Source organism: Tupaia chinensis, unplaced genomic scaffold (genome assembly GCF_000334495.1).
Source record: "Tupaia chinensis unplaced genomic scaffold, TupChi_1.0 Scaffold000249_1, whole genome shotgun sequence".
Taxonomy (NCBI): domain Eukaryota; kingdom Metazoa; phylum Chordata; class Mammalia; order Scandentia; family Tupaiidae; genus Tupaia; species Tupaia belangeri.
Window position 1 is genome coordinate 662,894 of NW_006159728.1, and position 17,783 is coordinate 680,676.

General features: G+C 42.6%; 1 protein-coding gene across 1 annotated transcript in view; it reads left to right on the forward strand.

The window, feature by feature from the left end:
* BLVRA (biliverdin reductase A) overlaps nt 1-17,783 on the forward strand; it is a 66,876-nt gene that overhangs the window by 35,241 nt on the left and 13,852 nt on the right. The window contains exons 3-5 of the mRNA XM_006148904.3: nt 6,839-6,960; nt 10,311-10,430; nt 12,800-12,897. Coding sequence (XP_006148966.1) covers nt 6,839-6,960; nt 10,311-10,430; nt 12,800-12,897 — 340 coding nt within the window. The remainder of the gene's footprint in view (nt 1-6,838; nt 6,961-10,310; nt 10,431-12,799; nt 12,898-17,783) is intronic.

Below are 17,783 nucleotides of genomic sequence, written 5' to 3' on the forward strand. Positions count from 1 at the left end.
CAGTTTTAGCTTTAATAAATCAAAGAAATGCTAAGGAACTTCGCTTAAAACTTAAAGCCAGGAAACAGGTTAGGATTCTGTTCAAATAGGTACATGAATCTATCAGCAGCTGAAGACAGGACAAAAATCCTTAAATATGGAAAACAAAGCGTAGAAGAAAATCAGCAATGTTTTAGTCAAAAGTCATAAAATTCTATTTCAACAGTTCAGTCTCATGTATTTAATCTGTCTTCTGTTGTGGTTCGATCTTCCCGATTAAATTATGGTATATAATATTCAACTCTAGATTCATTCCTGTGATTAAGTTAGCCATTTTCTTAGTTTTTGAGCTCTTATTTCTGTGTGTCTGCTGGTATAGCACTCCCTTGAGAACTTCTTGGAGATCTGGTCTGGTGTTGTTAAATTCTTTCAGGTTTTGTTTATCTGAGAATGTTCTTGTCTTTTCTTCCCATATGAAGGTTAATCTTGCCAGGTACAGTATTCTTTGTTGAAATTGTTTTTCCCTTAACACTTTGAATATATTTTTCCATTCTTTCCTTGCTCGCATTGTTTCTGATGAGAGGTCTGATGTTAGCCTGATGGGATATCCTTTGTAGGTCACTTACTGTTACTCTCTTGCCAATCTTAGTATCTTGTTTTTGTCTGTGGTTTTTGTTAATCTGGCTATAGCCCGTCTTGGAGAAGATCTTCTTGGGTTGATTCTATTTGGGGACCTTTGTATTTTCTGGGGCTGAATCTTTGAGTGCCTCTCTAGGTTTGGAAAGTTTTCTTGCAGGATTTCATGGAATAGATTATCAATGCCCTTATAAGTCTTTTTTACCTTCTGGGATACCAATTATCCAGATGTTTGGACGTCTGATGGTATCTAGTACTTCTCATATATTATTCTCTTTTTGGGGGGAGGCAATTTTCTCAGTCTTCATGGTGGATTTTTCTAGGCCAGCAATTCTATCTTCTACATCTGAGATTTAATTTTGTGTATAATCTAGTCTGCTTTTAATACTTTCAAAGGAGGTTTTGACTTCCTGTATTATAGCCTTCATCTCAAACAGGTCCATTTGATCCTTTTTTATACTGTGTGTTTGTTTCCTCTTTTAGATCTTGCAAGGATTTCTTCACCTCCTGGAACTCATCAACTCCTTTCTCCTGCCTCTTCTGCAGTTCATTGTCTCTCTTCTCTTCCATCTCTGTTAGCTTTGTCACTATGAATATTCTAAATTCTTTATCAGACATTTCCATGAGTTTCATTGTCTGTCTGAGGATAAAGAAGATTTATTCTTTTCCCTGGGAGGAGAGGTATCTTCTTGATTTTCCGTATTCCTTGTGACCCTGTCATCTGATGGATGGTGCACTTCTTCCTAATTCTTGAAGTTATATCTGAGCATTCAGAGGCGTGCAGGAGGAGGTGATCTGGAGTCTCTCTTTGGTTCAATTTTCACTCTTTGTGCTTCAGATTCAGTGAAAATAGAGGAATATTCTGACCCTAATCGTATTCAGATGTTTGGATCCTGTTCACTAGGACCTGTCTAGACACTTAGTGCGTAGAGGTAGAAATAAATCTGGAGGGAGAAGTCTCAGCAGAAAATGTTCATTTTTTTGTCAAGGAAACCGATATTTCACAGCTCACGTTCGGATTTCATCTCCAGTCCTCTTCCTTTTTATTCCTGTTTCCCAGCCCCTTCATTTCTCACTTTCCCAGTGAGAGTGTGTCGCTGATTTCATGTTATAGGTTTCTTGGCTGTCAGCTGTTCCTTCCTTCCTTCCTTTCTTTCTTTCTTTTTTTTTTTTTTTTGGAGAGGTTTTTGCTATAGGGCGCGTGCGCTCGCCAGACAGACAGAGAGATAGAAAGCGAGAAATCACCCCCCAGGGGAAATGGCCACGCTGCAATCCCTTCTCCTCCATTCTCCTCTAGGGATCTTGGGCACACACGCACATGCGCCCGGCATGAGTTTAAGCCACCGGGTCCAGGACTCGAACCGCGGTTGACTACGTGGGAGTCCAGCGACATAGCCATTAGGCTAACTGCTGGTCCCCCTTTCTTTTTTTAAATAACAATTACAACACACAGGTCACACAGCTCCCTTGCTTTCTCACCTGATGGGGTATCTGGGAGAGCAATCCTTTCCACACATAAAGGACTTCCTCATTCTTTCTCACAGCTGTGTAATACCCTATTTTAGGGATATACTGTACCTGGTACAATCAGCCTGCTGTTAATGTCATGCGGGTTGTTTCGATATTTTGCTTGTTATAAGCAAGGTTGTAATAAGCCTAAATTGTTTCACTTGTGCAACTCTATAATATACTTCCTTATACATGCATTCACCAGAGCAAAGGGCATTTGCATTTTCAGCTGTGGAAAGTATTTCCAAATTGCTCTCCATGCATTAGGGTGCCTGTTTTTCTCTCCCTCTAGCAGCATATGAGTACACTTGTGTTCCCATGCCAACCAACGTGTGCTTAAACTTTTGATCCTTGTAAACAGTGCTCGAGAATACTAGCTTGCTCTTTTGACTGTTTGGAATCTCCTTTCCACCGCCTGGAGTGGTGGTTGGCACCTGCTCATTCCTCACACCTTGAAGTTCTTCTACAGTGACCATATTTTCTTCTATGCTCTTCATCTCAATATTTTTTCCTAAGTGGGTAGAGCATAGTCTCTGAATCCAAACTTTTTCTGAACTCCAATTTTAGGACTCAAGTGCCAAACAGCTGCTTCTCTGAGCCAAAGGCATGTGGAGAAAGCTCACTCTGATGGTGATTCCATCATGAATTCGGTTTGAGTCGCTGTGCCGTCCCTCATTTGTGTGCCTTGTCTGCTCTCTCAAAACGGTTCTTACTCCTTTGTTCCTTAAAATGGCGCCTCTAAAGGGCTCTACTTGGTGGGATTTTATCAAAAGTTCAAGATAGCAGAGCACAGCAGACAAATGAAAGTCGAATTTTAGCCATTTTGTTTTCTACAAGTCCATTGCCCACTCTCCCACGGGGCATATTTACTGGCTCCTTTCTTATTTTTAAATTTTTATTTATTTATTTTAAAGGTTCTTCCATAGGGCATGTGGGCTTGTGGGAGAGGAGAGAAACAGAGAAAGATAGTAAGAGGGAAAGTGAGAAATCACCACCCGGGGGGATGGCCATGCCACAATCCCTTCTTCTCCATTCTACTCCTGGCATTTCTTTTTTTAAAGAGAGAGACAGACAGTGAGAGGGAAAGTGAGAAATCACCCCCACTGGGAGGATGGCCACACCACAATCTCTTCTCCTCCATTCTTCTCCCAGAATCTTGGGCATGCACTCACATACACCTGGTGTGAGTTTCAAGCAACTAGGTCCAAGACTCCAACCATAGTCGACCATATGGGAGTCCAGTGCCCTTACCCACCATGCTACCTGCTGACCCCATCCTCCTGGCATTTTGGATCCACATGCATTGCTCCCAACGTGAGTCTTAAATCACCAGGTCTGGGTCTCAAACCATGGTTGCCATGTGGGAGTCCAGTGCCTTAACCACCACGCCACTTGCTGGCCCCACTGGCTGCTTTCTTTGCAGACACCAGCCTCCTCATCACCTGCACGCATTTTTGCTTTTCTTCTTGTCTTTCTTTCCTTTCTTCTACCTCCTGCTGACCCCTACCTCTATAAAGTTTTAGCTCACACAATAGCGGAATCTAATCATCTCTGACTTGCATGGTCCTTTCAGAACATGCCTGTGAGAAGTCTTGTATAAAATGAAGAGCCTTGGGAACCAGCAGTTAGCGTAATGGCTATGTCGCTGGACTCCCACGTAGTCAACCACGGTTCACGTCCCAGATCCGGTGGCTTAAAACTCACGCCGGGTGCGTGTGCATGCGTGCCCAAGATCCCGAGAGGAGAATGGAGGAGAAGGGATTGCGGTGTGACCATCCCCCCTGGGGGATGATTTCTTGCTTTCTGTCTCTATTGTCTCTCTCTGTCTCTCTGGCGAGCACACGCACCCTATAGTGAAAACCTCTCCAAAAAAAAGAAAAAAAATGAAGAGCCTTATATAAAAAGAGTTTAGTAAGTTGTTTTTCTCAGAAATAAAGTGTTTTCCTTCGCTAAGAAGAACTCAATAGTTAAGATAGCAGTGTTTCCAACCATGTCTTCTTCCTGTTTGTCAGTTTTGCAAAGGAACAGTGATAATTCAGGCTGTTAATAATTCCGTCTGACAAACTGTGCAATCCAGGTTTTGTACACACACTTGTACTATTCATTAACTAATGAAATGAAAGAAAGCAGTTGGGCTTATTTATAGATAATGGATGGAGCTGCTCCTTAATCTCGTGGCTTTTTATTTAGTTTTTAAAAATTTGCTAGAGGGTGCATGCGCTCCCTAGAGACAGACAGTAGGTGCCATTCTCCTTTCAGGATTTTGGATACATATGCACACGCACACGTACACGGCATGTCTTTTTAAGCCACCAGGTCTGGGACTTGAACTGCGCAATCGGCCATGTGGGTGGGATTCAGCTGCCTTAACCACCATGCCAGCTGCTAGCCCTCTTGTGGCTTTTTTCAAAACTAGTAGTTTATTTTCCTGGTTGTTAATCTGGAATGTGGTATTCAGTAGTGAATCTTGGGGATGCTGTGAATATTTAGCGGAATGAGGGAATCGCATATCTCTTTTTCTTGGTTAAAAGAGAAACGTATTTGATTAAGGATATGTGTGGCTTTGCAGATATCTCCTGAGGCTGTCTTACTGTGTTTTGGTAATGAGATTATAAATAAATAAATAAATAATTAATTAATTCAAAAACTAGACTTACAACCCCAAAGGGTCTAATGGGTTAAATTCCAGCCTATACTGTCAGCTGGGCGTCAGAGCCTTCCCTCCTTGATCCGTCCCTGCCCCACAGAAGAGAAAACAGGAAGTGCATTCCCCAGAGTCCCAGTTATGTGTGAAGCTGACCAGTTAGAGCACTCTTAGAAAACTTGGAAGACGATAGAGAGACTGTATTCCTGGTGACAGTTCCAGTCAGAGGTGTGAATCAAGGCCAGTACGTGGGTTTGCAGGTAGTCTAACTCCAGGAGTCACTCTCTCCCAAGCTGTAGGCTGAGAAGGGCCGTAGATGCTTGCCACATGTAATGGCTTCTGGGCAAGTTCTGGAGACTCGCCTACTTCAGTTTTGCTGAGAGCTGGTCGGGGATGGCTTCTCTGGCTTCAGCTCCCTAGGGGTTGCAATGATCAGAATAAGCCTCTAATTCCCATTTAAAAACTCTTCATGCTTAGCATACATAGAATGGTTTCTCTTTTCCAGGCTGAACCCTGACTGGTTTCTTGTAGGGTTTATAACAAATGTAGAAGTCACTTGTGTAACAACGGTACACAGTGTGGGGGAAAAGAAATGAAAATAGACTGTTAAAAGTTTTTCATCTCTTCTTCAGCCGGGAAGGACGTGGGTGTCGAGGCACAGTAACTGCCATGGCTTCCAGTGCTTTGGCGAGACCTCAGCTGCGTGGCCTTCTGGCCAAGCGTCTGTGATTTCATATTGTTGGAGCGTTCATTGTATCCCTGAGTGTTGCAGCTTTCTCTGTCTGCTGTGGTCAAACCAAGAAAGAAGGCATATGCAGATTTCTATAGAAATGATAATTCCATGAGAGATTTTGAACAGATGAGGAAGGCTGGTATCTTTCAGGGTACAAAGTGATTCTGGAATATAAAGGTTGTCATTGGATTGGTGCCATGTTCCTGAACTATGAAACATGAATACATGGGCTAAAGAATAGTTTCTCTTGATAAATAAATACTGTATACAGTTTTTTTGTTTAAAGGTTCTTTATACATGAAATGGCATAATATTCATTTAAGGTAGACTGTGAGAAGGAAAATATATATATGATATAAAGGCCTTAAAATAACCTCTAATAAAAAGTTACAGCTCATGGCCAACAAATGAGATAAAATGAAATGATAAGTACTATTAATCCAAAGGAAGATAGAAAAAGAAGGGGAAGAGAACAGTACTGAGGACTTAGACCACGTGGGCCTTGAGTCTGAGCAAGGTGACAGGTAATGGTTCGTCCATTTGTCCTTGTCTGCAGCATTTTACTGAGTGGCTGTGTCCTTGGAAGTGCTTCCAGCTATATCAGAGTCACATGACCTCAGGGGGAGGGATTTCGGGGGGCAGAGGTGCCAGATCATGGGCTTAAAGAGGAAAACTCCCAAGTCAGCAGGTGGTGTGGTGGTTAAGGTGCTGGACTCCCCAATGACTGACTGCAGTTTGTGTCCTGGAACTGTCAGCTTGTTTTCTCACTTTCCTTCTCTCTCTCTCTGATCAAATTAAAAATAAATGAACAAATAAATAAAATAATAAGTGTATTATTAGAGAGGTTTTTGCTATAGGGCATGTGCACTCACCAGAGAGACAGAGAGACAGAAAGCGAGACCCCCCTCCCCCAGGGAGATGGCCATGCTGCAATCCCTTCTACTCCATTCTCCTCTTAGGATCTTGGGCACGCATGTACATGTGCCCAGCATGAGTTTAAGCCACTGGGTCCAGGACTTGAGCCTCGGTCGACTACATGGGAGTCCAGCAACATAGCCATTACACTAACTGCTGGTCCCTGAGGAACCTTTTCTGTAGGTACTTGAAAGGTTTTCAGCACAAAGACACAGTCAGAGCCCCTTCAGAGATGTCCTGGGTGCTGGCCGCTGTGAGCCCTTGCTGGCAGTGTCTGACTCCGTCTTTGTGCTGTGGTTTCTTGGGTGTTCTGGGTTGGCTTCTTTCCTTGCTGGTCAGGACCCTGACTGGTCCTTTGTTTTGCTGTTCTCTGCTGGATGCCTGCACTGTTTTTAAACCCACCCTGGTTCCTTGTGTTTCAGCCTGAGAGGAAGTTTGGCGTGGTGGTGGTTGGCGTTGGCAGAGCCGGCTCCGTGCGGATGAGGGACTTGCGGAATCCACATGCTTCCTCGGCGTTTCTGAATCTGGTTGGCTTCATATCCAGGTGACTCACACTTGCTTTATGCTTCAATTTGTGGACAGCTAAGCAAGACACGTTAGGTCACAGAACATGGACATTTTCTAGATCCAGGGGAAAGAGCCAATTCCCCAGCACAGAGCCATGCTTAGGGTCAGCCCCACAGGATCTTGAGCTTGGATGGGCCTGGAACTGAAGAGTGATGGACCCGAGCTGGGACGAGCAGTGAGTCAGCCTAGAGGGCACTGCAGAGACCCAGGCAGGGACCTGGAGCAGTGCTTGCCGTTGCAGAGGGGAGAGTGGACATATGGTGGGGTTGGCCTAAAGAGGCTTCAGTCGTGCACCAGTTAAGGTTACTTCAGCCACCACAGTAGCTCTCTGTGGGGTAGCCCTGGGTTCACATATGACATGTGTCATAACAACCCCACCTACAGATAAGGAAGTGGCTTGGCTGAGGTCCTACAGCGGGAACGTCTAACAGCTAGATTCGAATGCAGTCTGCGTGATTTCAGGGCCCATCTTTTAAGTACCATGTGTCTGTTTCTCATTGGTAATTCTTTATTCCTTTTTAGAAATTGTTTATTTATTTATTTATAATTTACCAGAGGGCACATGATGTTCGCCAAAAAGAGGCAAAGAAGGAGAGGGGAAAAGTACCTGCTCCATGGGTGTGGTCTCGTCACAATCTCCACTCCATTTTCCCATCCTGATGAGATTGGGGTACAGATGCACATGCACCTGGCATATTTTACCAATCGCTGCGTCTAGGACTCGAGCCACACAGTCGGGATTGGGGTACAGATGCACATGCACCTGGCATGTTTTACCAATCACTGCGTCTAGGACTCGAGCCACACCGTCGACTGTGGGAATCTAGCTCCCTAACCACCATGCCACAGAGCTGTTCCCCTGCCCCCCCACCTTGGTAATTCTTTGCCTCACTTTTCTTTAAGGATTCATTTGTCTCCTGTAACTTAATCAAAATCAAACTTATCACCTTGTTTCTCATCCCTGCTCCACACTCTGCTCTTCTCCTCAATCCTATACATGGAGACACACACACATCACTCATCAAACTTATCCTGTATAATATCAGCTATGAATGTTAATTACAGACACGATTCAGGCACTGAACTGGGTGTGGAGACAGGGCAGAAATTCAATTACACCTAGTCTCTGTTTTCTAGTGCTCTAAAGACATCAGATAAATACTTACACAAAGTGTAAATAACTACTATGCTGGTCCTTATAGAAGTTTTCTTTTTTCATATTTTAATTCATAGAACAGCTTTATTCCACTCTATCTCTCTCAAAACCTGGCCCCTCCTTTAAGAATTTAAAAATAAGTTGGGGGGCACTACAGAGACCTAGAGAACTGGAATTTGCTCTTGGCCAACCTTTGCCTCGCCTTAAGATTCTAATGGAAGGTCAGTTATTAGCAGCATTGTAACCCCCATTGCACCCTACCTGAAGTTGGGATCAAGATTAACATTTGGGCTCATGGAGGACCAGCAGTTAGTGTAATGGCTATGTCGCTGGACTCCCATGTAGTTGACCGCGGTTCACGTCCCAGACCCGGTGGCTTAAAACTCACGCCGGGCACGAGTGCGTGCGTGCCCAAGATCCCGAGAGGAGAACGGAGGAGAAGGGATTGCAGCGTGGCCATCCCCCCTGGGGGGTGATTTCTCACTTTCTGTCTCTCTGTCTCTCTCTGTCTGTCTGGCGAGCGTATGCGCCCTATAGAGAAAAAACCTCTCAAAAAAAAAAAAAAAGATTAACATTTGGGCTCAAAGCTAAAGTGGGACCTCATCCTTTCTGTTAAGCTCCAGTCGTCCACTGGCTGCTGAGATTGATGTAGAGGGAACTCCTGAACTACCAAGGTCATGTGGGGAGATGGCCAGTTCACACGCCTGCTTCCCTCCTCACATACCCTACACCCCATCTTTGATTGCTCAGTTCTGCCACCTTCCCAGGAAGCCTTTTCTATATATATATATTTGAAGGTGTTTGCTATAGGGCACATGTGCTTGCCAGAGAGACAGAGAGCCAGTGAGAGGGAAAGTAAGAACCACTCACCCCCACCCCAGGGGGGATGGCCATACTGCAATTCCTTCTTCCCCATCCTCCTCCTGGGATTTTGGGCACACAGGCACACATGCCTAGCGTGAGTTTCAAGTTGTCAGGTTCAGGACTCAAGCTGTGGTCAGCCATACATGAGTCTAGCACCTTAACCACCATGCCATCTGCTGGCTCAGGAAGCCTTTTCTAAAATCCTTATCTATTCCTTACCCTCTCTGAGTGTCCCACCCTTACTTCCCAGATACTTGTCATGTCCGTCTTACTGTTGTCGTTCTGTGTGCCTGTGGGTGTCTTCCTCCCTCCACCAGTCTGTGAGCTCATTGGGAGATGAGGATCTTATTGTTTATTCTCCATGGTTCCTCTCTTGCAGTGCCTAGTACACAGTAGGCAAACAATAAATATTGGTCAAACCAAGTAGTGTGGATTGGGAAGCCACACAGGAAGACACTCGGTATAATATCCTTTAGCACCCAGACTTCCCCACGTGCCCCTGTCTGCTGCAGCTTGACTGGAGCTGGCTGAGAGCCTCCTGCTGGCTGCCCCATGTTCCTTCATGACAGGCACCCATGGAAGACTACCTTCCTGCTGCAGCGTCCATATCAGGGCAGTGTGAAAACTGCCAGGGCTTTGGCTCTTTTAAGGCAGGAATTTATTGCACTGTGAGTCGGAAAGCCTTTGGGTTCCTGTCCTGCCTTTGCTCCTAAGTAACTGTGGCAGTCACTGGCATTTGGAGCTTCATTAGCTCCACCACAGAGGAGGCAGTGACACCTGACTTCCACCAGACTGTCACTAAGCCATGAAGTGCGTGAAAGACCTTGCAGTCGCATGGCAGTTGGCACTGAAAACCTGTTAGTGCATTGGGTTTAGATGAGGTTTGGTAGTTGTAACGTTCACCTAGGTGCTCGGAACTGAAGGCAGTCATAGATAACACTTTTCATGAGGTACTGGGTTGTCAGAAAAATCATGATGTATTTTTCTATGTTTTCTGTGCAAAAAAATGTATCATGACTTTTCTGACGACCCAATAGAAACAGATCATTCTTTTTTATTTAGAAATGAAGTAATTGAAAGACTCTCAGATATACACACTATTTCCGGTAGTGTTGGCACTCGAAGCCAGATCCTCTGACTTTAACCTGCACCATGGAAGATACCCTGGATGTGGGAGGGAGGAGATTAATTGTGATCAAACGTGATCCCTGGGACATTCTTGGGGGAATGAGAAAGAAAAGGCTGTTATTTATTTGAAGTCAACATTATCCCTACTTTTGAGTATCATTTCTGTTATTCTGAAATAGACGTGAGCTTGGGAGCATTGATGAAGTTCAGCAAATTTCTTTGGAAGATGCTCTTTCCAGCCGAGAGGTTGAGGTCGCCTATATCTGCAGCGAAAGCTCTAGCCATGAGGACTACATCAGGTAGGTTTTCTTTTTCCTTACATTTTTTTTTAAAGAATTAATTTTTGAATTCTGTTTATTATTACTAAATTCACGAGAGAGGGAAGGTGAGAAACTAGCTGCCAGATCTGGGACTTGAACTGGCATTGGCAATGGAGGAGTGTCCGGTGCCTCAACCACGATGCCACCTGCTAGCCCCATCAAGTGGGTTTTCAATGCAGATCATCTTTACTCTGCACAGTAATGCAAGATTTTAAAATGACTAAGCAGGGACCGGCAGATACCATACCTGGACTCCCACATAGTCGACTGCGATTCAGGCCCTCGACATGGTGGCTTTAAACTCAGGTCAGGCACATGTGCATGCGTGCTGAAAATCCTGAGAGGAGACTGAAGGAGAATGGATTGCAGCGTGGCCGTCCCCTCTGTGGGGTTATTTGTTTTCTCTCACTGTCTCTGGTGAGCACACGTGCCCTATAGCAAAAAATTCTCTAAAAAAGGACTAAACAAACAAGAACTCTACAAGTTCTCTTTTAAGTTCGGTGCTTTAAAAATTGTCCAGGGTCAGCAGATGGCTTGGAGGTTAAGGCAACTGGATTCTATGACTATGTGATTCATGTCCTGGACCCGCCAACTTGAAAAACACGCTAGAATGTATGTATATGTGCACAAAATCCCAAGAGAAGAATGGAGAGAAAAGTTTTCCCCCCCCTCTCTGGCAAGTGCATGCACCCTATAGCAAACTAAGAAGAAAAACGTTGAAATATAAAAAGAAAAAACTCTCTTCAGTTGTAAATGTATAAGGAAATGAAAGAAATTGTACAACCCATATTTATTTAGTGTGCTGCAATTTGAAACCTTAGAAACAGTCATAATTAAATTATTTTATTTTTTTCAAAAAACCATTGAGCATCACTGTGCTTAACTTGTTCTCTTCATATAGCTGTTTGCGAGACAGGGCCAGCATCCGTGGCAAATTGTCATACTCCGTTCTAAGTTAGGATCTGCTTCTACTATGTTATCTTTTGTGCTTTGCATGCCATGAAATACTTCCAAGAACTTTTTTAATATGAATTGCTTTTGCCATGAAATAAATGAGTGAAGAAATAGTGCTGGCTTCGAAGAGGGGAAATGATGTTCATTGCAGAACAGGTGAAATGAAGCTCACCCCTTCCCCATGTGGCAGACACAAATCTTAGAGCCCTTTAAGCATTGGTGAGACCAAGCCCAGAAGGAGGAGCCCCAGGCAGGACCTGGCAGGAAACTGGGAAGTACCTGCCATTACCCTGAATCTCAGCTTCTTGTCTACACCAAACTCCAGCCGCCACCATCAGGCTGTTCCTCAGTAGGCTCCTTCTTTATCAGTGTGACTCCAGAGTAGACACAAATGCTTTTCCTTGGGTTTCCTTAACTTTTTCTAGCACCAGAACATCTTTCCTTTCAGAAGCCATCTTGTGACTCCATGTATATAAATGTTTGTCCCTGGGTATAAGGAGAATATAATCTAAAGTCCTGGACACCGTATACTGGGTCCCTCACAGTCAGGCCCCAGCTCTGTTTACCAAGTGTTTCTCTCCAGTCTCTTTCTTGCCATTATGAAATTTGCAAATGACTTAAGCCACATGGAATTCCCTGGCATTTTGGGTACAAACTGCTCAAAGTGAAATGCACTCATCCCTTCCCACCGAGAACATGCCTCCTCATACTTCAACTCCCAGTTCAGAAGTCCGTAGTGAAATCTTTGCAGGTGGCTTTGAACAGAGCTAGCTGCCTTGAGTTTCATAGTTCTTATTTATACTTAACTTGCTAATAGGTAATTTGTTTGTTAATGTGTCTTTATTTCTGTTCCTGAGTAACTGATAAATGGTACTTAATTGAATAAAGGAGAGAATGAATGTTTGAGTTAGTGCATAACTAGAAAGTCATTCTGGGGACCAGCAGTTGGTGTAATGGCCATGTCACTGAACTCCCATGTAGTCAACCGTGGTTTGAGTCCCGGACCCAGTGGCTTAAACTTACGCCGGGCACATGTGTGTGCATGCCCAAGATCCCGAGAGGAGAATGGAGGAGAAGGGATTGCGGCGTGGTCATCCCCCCTGAGGGGTGATTTTTCGCTTTCTGTCTCTCTGTCTTTCTCTGTCTTTCTGGTGAGCGCATGCACCCTATAGCAAAAACCTCTCCAAAAAAAAAAAAAAAAAAGAAAGAAAGGCATTCTGTCACAGAGTAGTAGAAAACAATGTGAGTACAAGTCTCCCATCATCTCCTCTGGCACTGACTCTGAGCTCCCTGCAGAGACGCTTGCACAGTTGTAATATTCTGTTCTCTGGCACGTAGGCTATTTTGGTGAAGTTTATTTGAAGTGTTCTTTTCCTGTTTCTCTTTTACCAAAGGCAGTTCCTTAATGCCGGCAAGCATGTCCTTGTGGAGTACCCCATGACGCTGTCTCGGGCAGCAGCTGAGGAACTGTGGGCGCTGGCTGAGCAGAAAGGTGATGTATGTTTGGGGCGAGGGGAATTTGCAGACTTTTGGTCAAGGAGTATTAGCTTCTTTGACTCTAATGAAAAAGTAGGAATTAGCTTCCATCTCTGGTAGTACTATGACATTGTTTTGGTTTTATTCATGTCTTATTACTAATGGAAAAATACCCAGATCAGAGTACTTGATTGTCTTCTATACATACATCGTTGTTTTAGTTGTTCCTCAAGATGAATAGCCATTTATTAAATATTTAGTATATGCCAAGGACTTGAAACTCTGCTAAGTACTTCATGTGTTTATTTTGCTTAATTCTCATAGAAACCCTTGGAGGGAAGGATTTCTCCAGCTCTGTTGACAAAATCATGGATCAGAGAAGTTAATCATTTGTGCCAGGTCACAAAGTTAATAACACAACTTTTTAAGTAGGAAGTGGAGTTTGGGGTCCAATTCTGTCAGGTTTTTAAGCCCACATTTCTTTTCCTAAGCCACACTTCCTTCCGGAGCTCTTAATACATTACAATAACTGACAAGTTCCTCTATGAAGGCAACTAAAATTAACTAGGCTGTTTAGTGGTTAGAAGAGTTAGGGAAGGGAAGTTTAAGTCATAAACTCTTTTGTTTCAACTTTGTTATTGAAAATCTTTAACATATAGACAAAGTGTAGTGAACAATTGTAATGAAAATCACCAAAGAAAGCATCTTGTGTTTACCATCAAAGTAGACTGGTCATACTATACTGAAATTTTTTTTTTTTTTTTTGAGAGGTTTTCGCTATAGGACGCGTGCGCTCGCCAGACAGAGACATAGAGACAGAAAGCGAGAAATCACCCCCACAGAGGGGATGGCCACACCACAATCCCTTCTCCTCCATTCTCCTCTCAGGATCTTGGGCACGCACGCACATGTGCCTGGCATGAGTTTTAAGCCACCGGGTCCGGGACACGAACCGCAGTCGACTACGTGGGAGTCCAGCGACATAGCCATTATGCTAACTGCTGGTTCCCTATACTGACATTTTGATAGTGTTTCTCCAGTGCTAAGCTCTGTCCCTGGAGGTCAGTGTTAACTTTTCTTCTCTGTAACCCCAGAAGCCAAGCAGTGTCGAGAACTTAGTAGGCCTTGAAGAGATGTTTGTTGGATGAACAGGTAGATGAATGAATGTAGAAGTGAATGAAGAAATTGGGGAGCTTTGAGACTATCACTGTTTATATTATTTCTCATAGAGCTGTCCCTGAAATAACTACAAGATGCTAAAGTAGTCCCCTGCAGATTTCTGGCTAAGTGCAAAGAGAAGAAAATGTACTCTTATAGTGAAGAGCTCTTTTGTCAACGTCCCAAACAAATGATTGCTAATATGAGTCGGTCTGATACCAAAAGCCATTGGCGTGATGTACATAGCATTACATATGACACATTCTAGCAAAACATTTACCTAAATATAATTGAGATTTAAATCAAACTCTGAAAATGCCAGGACATAGGAATGCCATCCTAAGAAAGCAGGAAAACTAGAAGATATGACACTCTACGAGGTACCAGGCTAAGTTTATGCGTTTAAAATGTATAACGTAGGGACCAGCTGATGGCATAAAGGTTATGTTGCTGGGTTCTCACATAGTCAAGACTAAGTTCGCAACCCACTGGCTTGAAGCTCATGCCAGGAACATGTGCCTGTTTGCCTAAAATCCCAAGAGGAGAATGGAGGAGAAGGGATTGTGGTGTGACCATCCTCTGAAAGGTGATTTCTCACTTTCTGTCTCTCTGTCTCTGTCTCCCCAGTGAGTACACATGCCCTATAGCAAAACTTTCTCTTACAAAAAAAATTCTCTCTCACACACACATTTATATATACAATACGTACAAAAAGATGTAAATTGTGACATCAACAATAAAGTAGGAGGTCAGAGATAGGAAAGAGAATTTCTGTATGTGATTAAAATTAATTCGTTATCACTTTAAAATATCAGGTTGTCAGGAAAGTTGTGATGTATTTTTTTACATGTGCCTGTTTGCCTAAAATCCCAAGAGGAGAATGGAGGAGAAGGGATTGTGGTGTGACCATCCTCTGAAAGGTGATTTCTCACTTTCTGTCTCTCTGTCTCTGTCTCCCCAGTGAGTACACATGCCCTATAGCAAAACTTTCTCTTACAAAAAAAATTCTCTCTCACACACACATTTATATATACAATACGTACAAAAAGATGTAAATTGTGACATCAACAATAAAGTAGGAGGTCAGAGATAGGAAAGAGAATTTCTGTATGTGATTAAAATGAATTCGTTATCAGTTTAAAATATCAGGTTGTCAGGAAAGTTGTGATGTATTTTTTTGCATAGAAAAACACATCACGACTTTCCTGACAATGTAGTGGATAACTTTAAGATATTTATAGAATCCCCCTGGTAGCCAAGAGTAACTTGTGTGAACTGGCTGGGCAGAAAGGTGACATTTAAAAGTACATTGAAAGTACAAAGAAAATATTTATTTAGGTACAAAAAGGGAAATAATAAATGAATCAAAGCCTATCACCACACATAGGCAAAAACAAACAAAACAAAAACCAAAATGCTAAGGCAGTAAGAGAGGAAAAGAGAGACAGAATGAATATACAACATACAGAAAGCAAGTAACAAAATGATGTTACTAAAGCCCTGTTAGTAATTACTATAAGTGTAAATGGATTTAACTGTGTAATTGTAACATTGGCCAACTCGATTAAAAAAAACCCAAAAACAAAAAAAACAAGACGAGGGCCCAGCAGGTGGCGCAATGGTTGGGGTGCTGGACTCCCACATGCCTGACTACAGTTCAGGTTCTGAACCTAGGGTCGTACTTTCTCTCTCTCTCTCTCTCTCTCTCTCTCTCTTTGGTGAGCATGTGCCTTTTACTTAATTGAAATAATAGAATTAAATAAATAAATAATAATAACAAATAAGATCCAACTATATATTATCTATACGAGACTCACTTTATATTTTTTGAAAATGACAGTAGATTTATTTTATTTTTTTTGAGAGATTTTTGTTATAGGATGTGTGCGCTTGCCAGAGAGACAGAAAGCAAAAAATCATCTCGCGGGGGGATGACCATACGGCAATCTCTTCTCCATTCTCCTCTCGGGATTTTGGGCACCCACACACACGTGCCTGGCCTGAGTTTCAGATTGCTGGTTCCAGGACTTGAACCATTGTCAACTATGTGGGAGCTCAGTGCCTTAACCACTATACTACCTGCTGGTCCCAGATTTTTCTTTTAATTTCATGATTTAATGATCATTGCATATCTCTATAGCACACAATATGGTTTTTCCAAGTATGCAGACAGAATGTGATACTCAAATCAAAGCTCTTACCATGTATGTCATTTTCAACAGACAAATTTACATTCTTATGTCTGTTTAGTATTTCTTCCCTGAACCTCTCTCATCTAACCTCTACTCTCCACTCCCTTCCCATACACCTCCCTACTGCTAGATCTTTGGATCTTTCCATTTCCGCTGTAAAGTCAGGCATTCAGAATATATTGAGTAGGGACATACAGGGTTGGTCTTTCTTGAGACTCACTTTAGATATAAGACACACTTTAAAGTGAAAGGATGGAAAGTTATATTCCATGCAACCAAAAGAGAGAATTAGCTGCACTTACATCAAACAAAATAGATTTTAAGTCAAAAACTATCACAAGAGTGAAGGAGGATTTTAAGTAATGATAAAACATCAGAGCTCCTAAATATATGAAGTAAAACCCTGACAGAATTGTTGGGAAAGCAGCACAGTAATAGTGGAGATACTTCAGTACTCTGTTTCTGTAACGGCTAGAACACTGGACAGAAGATCAACACAGAATCCGATTATGTGAACAACTATCGACCAGTGGGACCTAACAGATGTATACAAAGCACTTCACCCAATAGCAGCAGCACATCCATTCTCCTTCAGCAGAATGAAACATTCTCCAGGGTAGGCCACACATAGGCCACAATAAGTCTTAACAAATTTAAGAAGATTGAAATCATACTAAATATATTTTCTGATTACAGTCAAAACTAAAAATCAGTGTCAGACAGAAAACTAGAAAATTCATAAATATGTGGAAATTCAACTTTTTTTATTTACTTAATTCATAAATATGTGGAAATTCAACTTTTTTAATTTACTTTTTTATTGCCAGAGAGAGAGAGAGCAAGATAAATTATTTTCCAGTGGTATGTCACATAACAGACATTTTTCTTGTATCACATCAGGATTTGGGGCACTAATGCACATTCAGCTGGCATGTTTTTAGTTCTCTAGGGCTGGGATTCAAACTGGGGTGATCCATGTGGAACCTGGCTCCCCTGTGCCCAGTGCTTAACTTCTGTGCTAGGGGACTGGCCCAAGAAAGTGAAACACTTTGAATTAACCAGCGGATAAAGATGACATCACAGGAGGAATTAGAAAATACTTTGAGATAAATGAGCACACACAATACCTACGTTTACGAGATATAATGGAAATGGTACTAACATGTAGGTTTACTATAGTGGCGAATGCTTACATTAAACAAGAAGGAAGAACTCAAATCACCAAGCTAACTTTATACCTCAAGGAACTAGAAAACTAAATCCTAAGTTAGAAGGAAAGAAATAGTGATTAGAGCAGGAAAAACAAAACTTTAAAAGAAGATTAGAAAAAAAAATCAATGAAAAGTTTTTTTTTTTAAATAAATAAATTGACAAAACCTGAACATGCTAATAAGAAAAAAAGAGGGGCCACCAGGTGACATGGCAGTTAAGGCACGGGACACCGAAGTGGCTGACTATGGTTTGAGTCCCAGAACTGGTGGCCTGAAACTCACGCTGAGCAAGTCTGCATGCATGTCCAAAATCCCAAGAGGGGAAGGGATTGCAGCGTGGC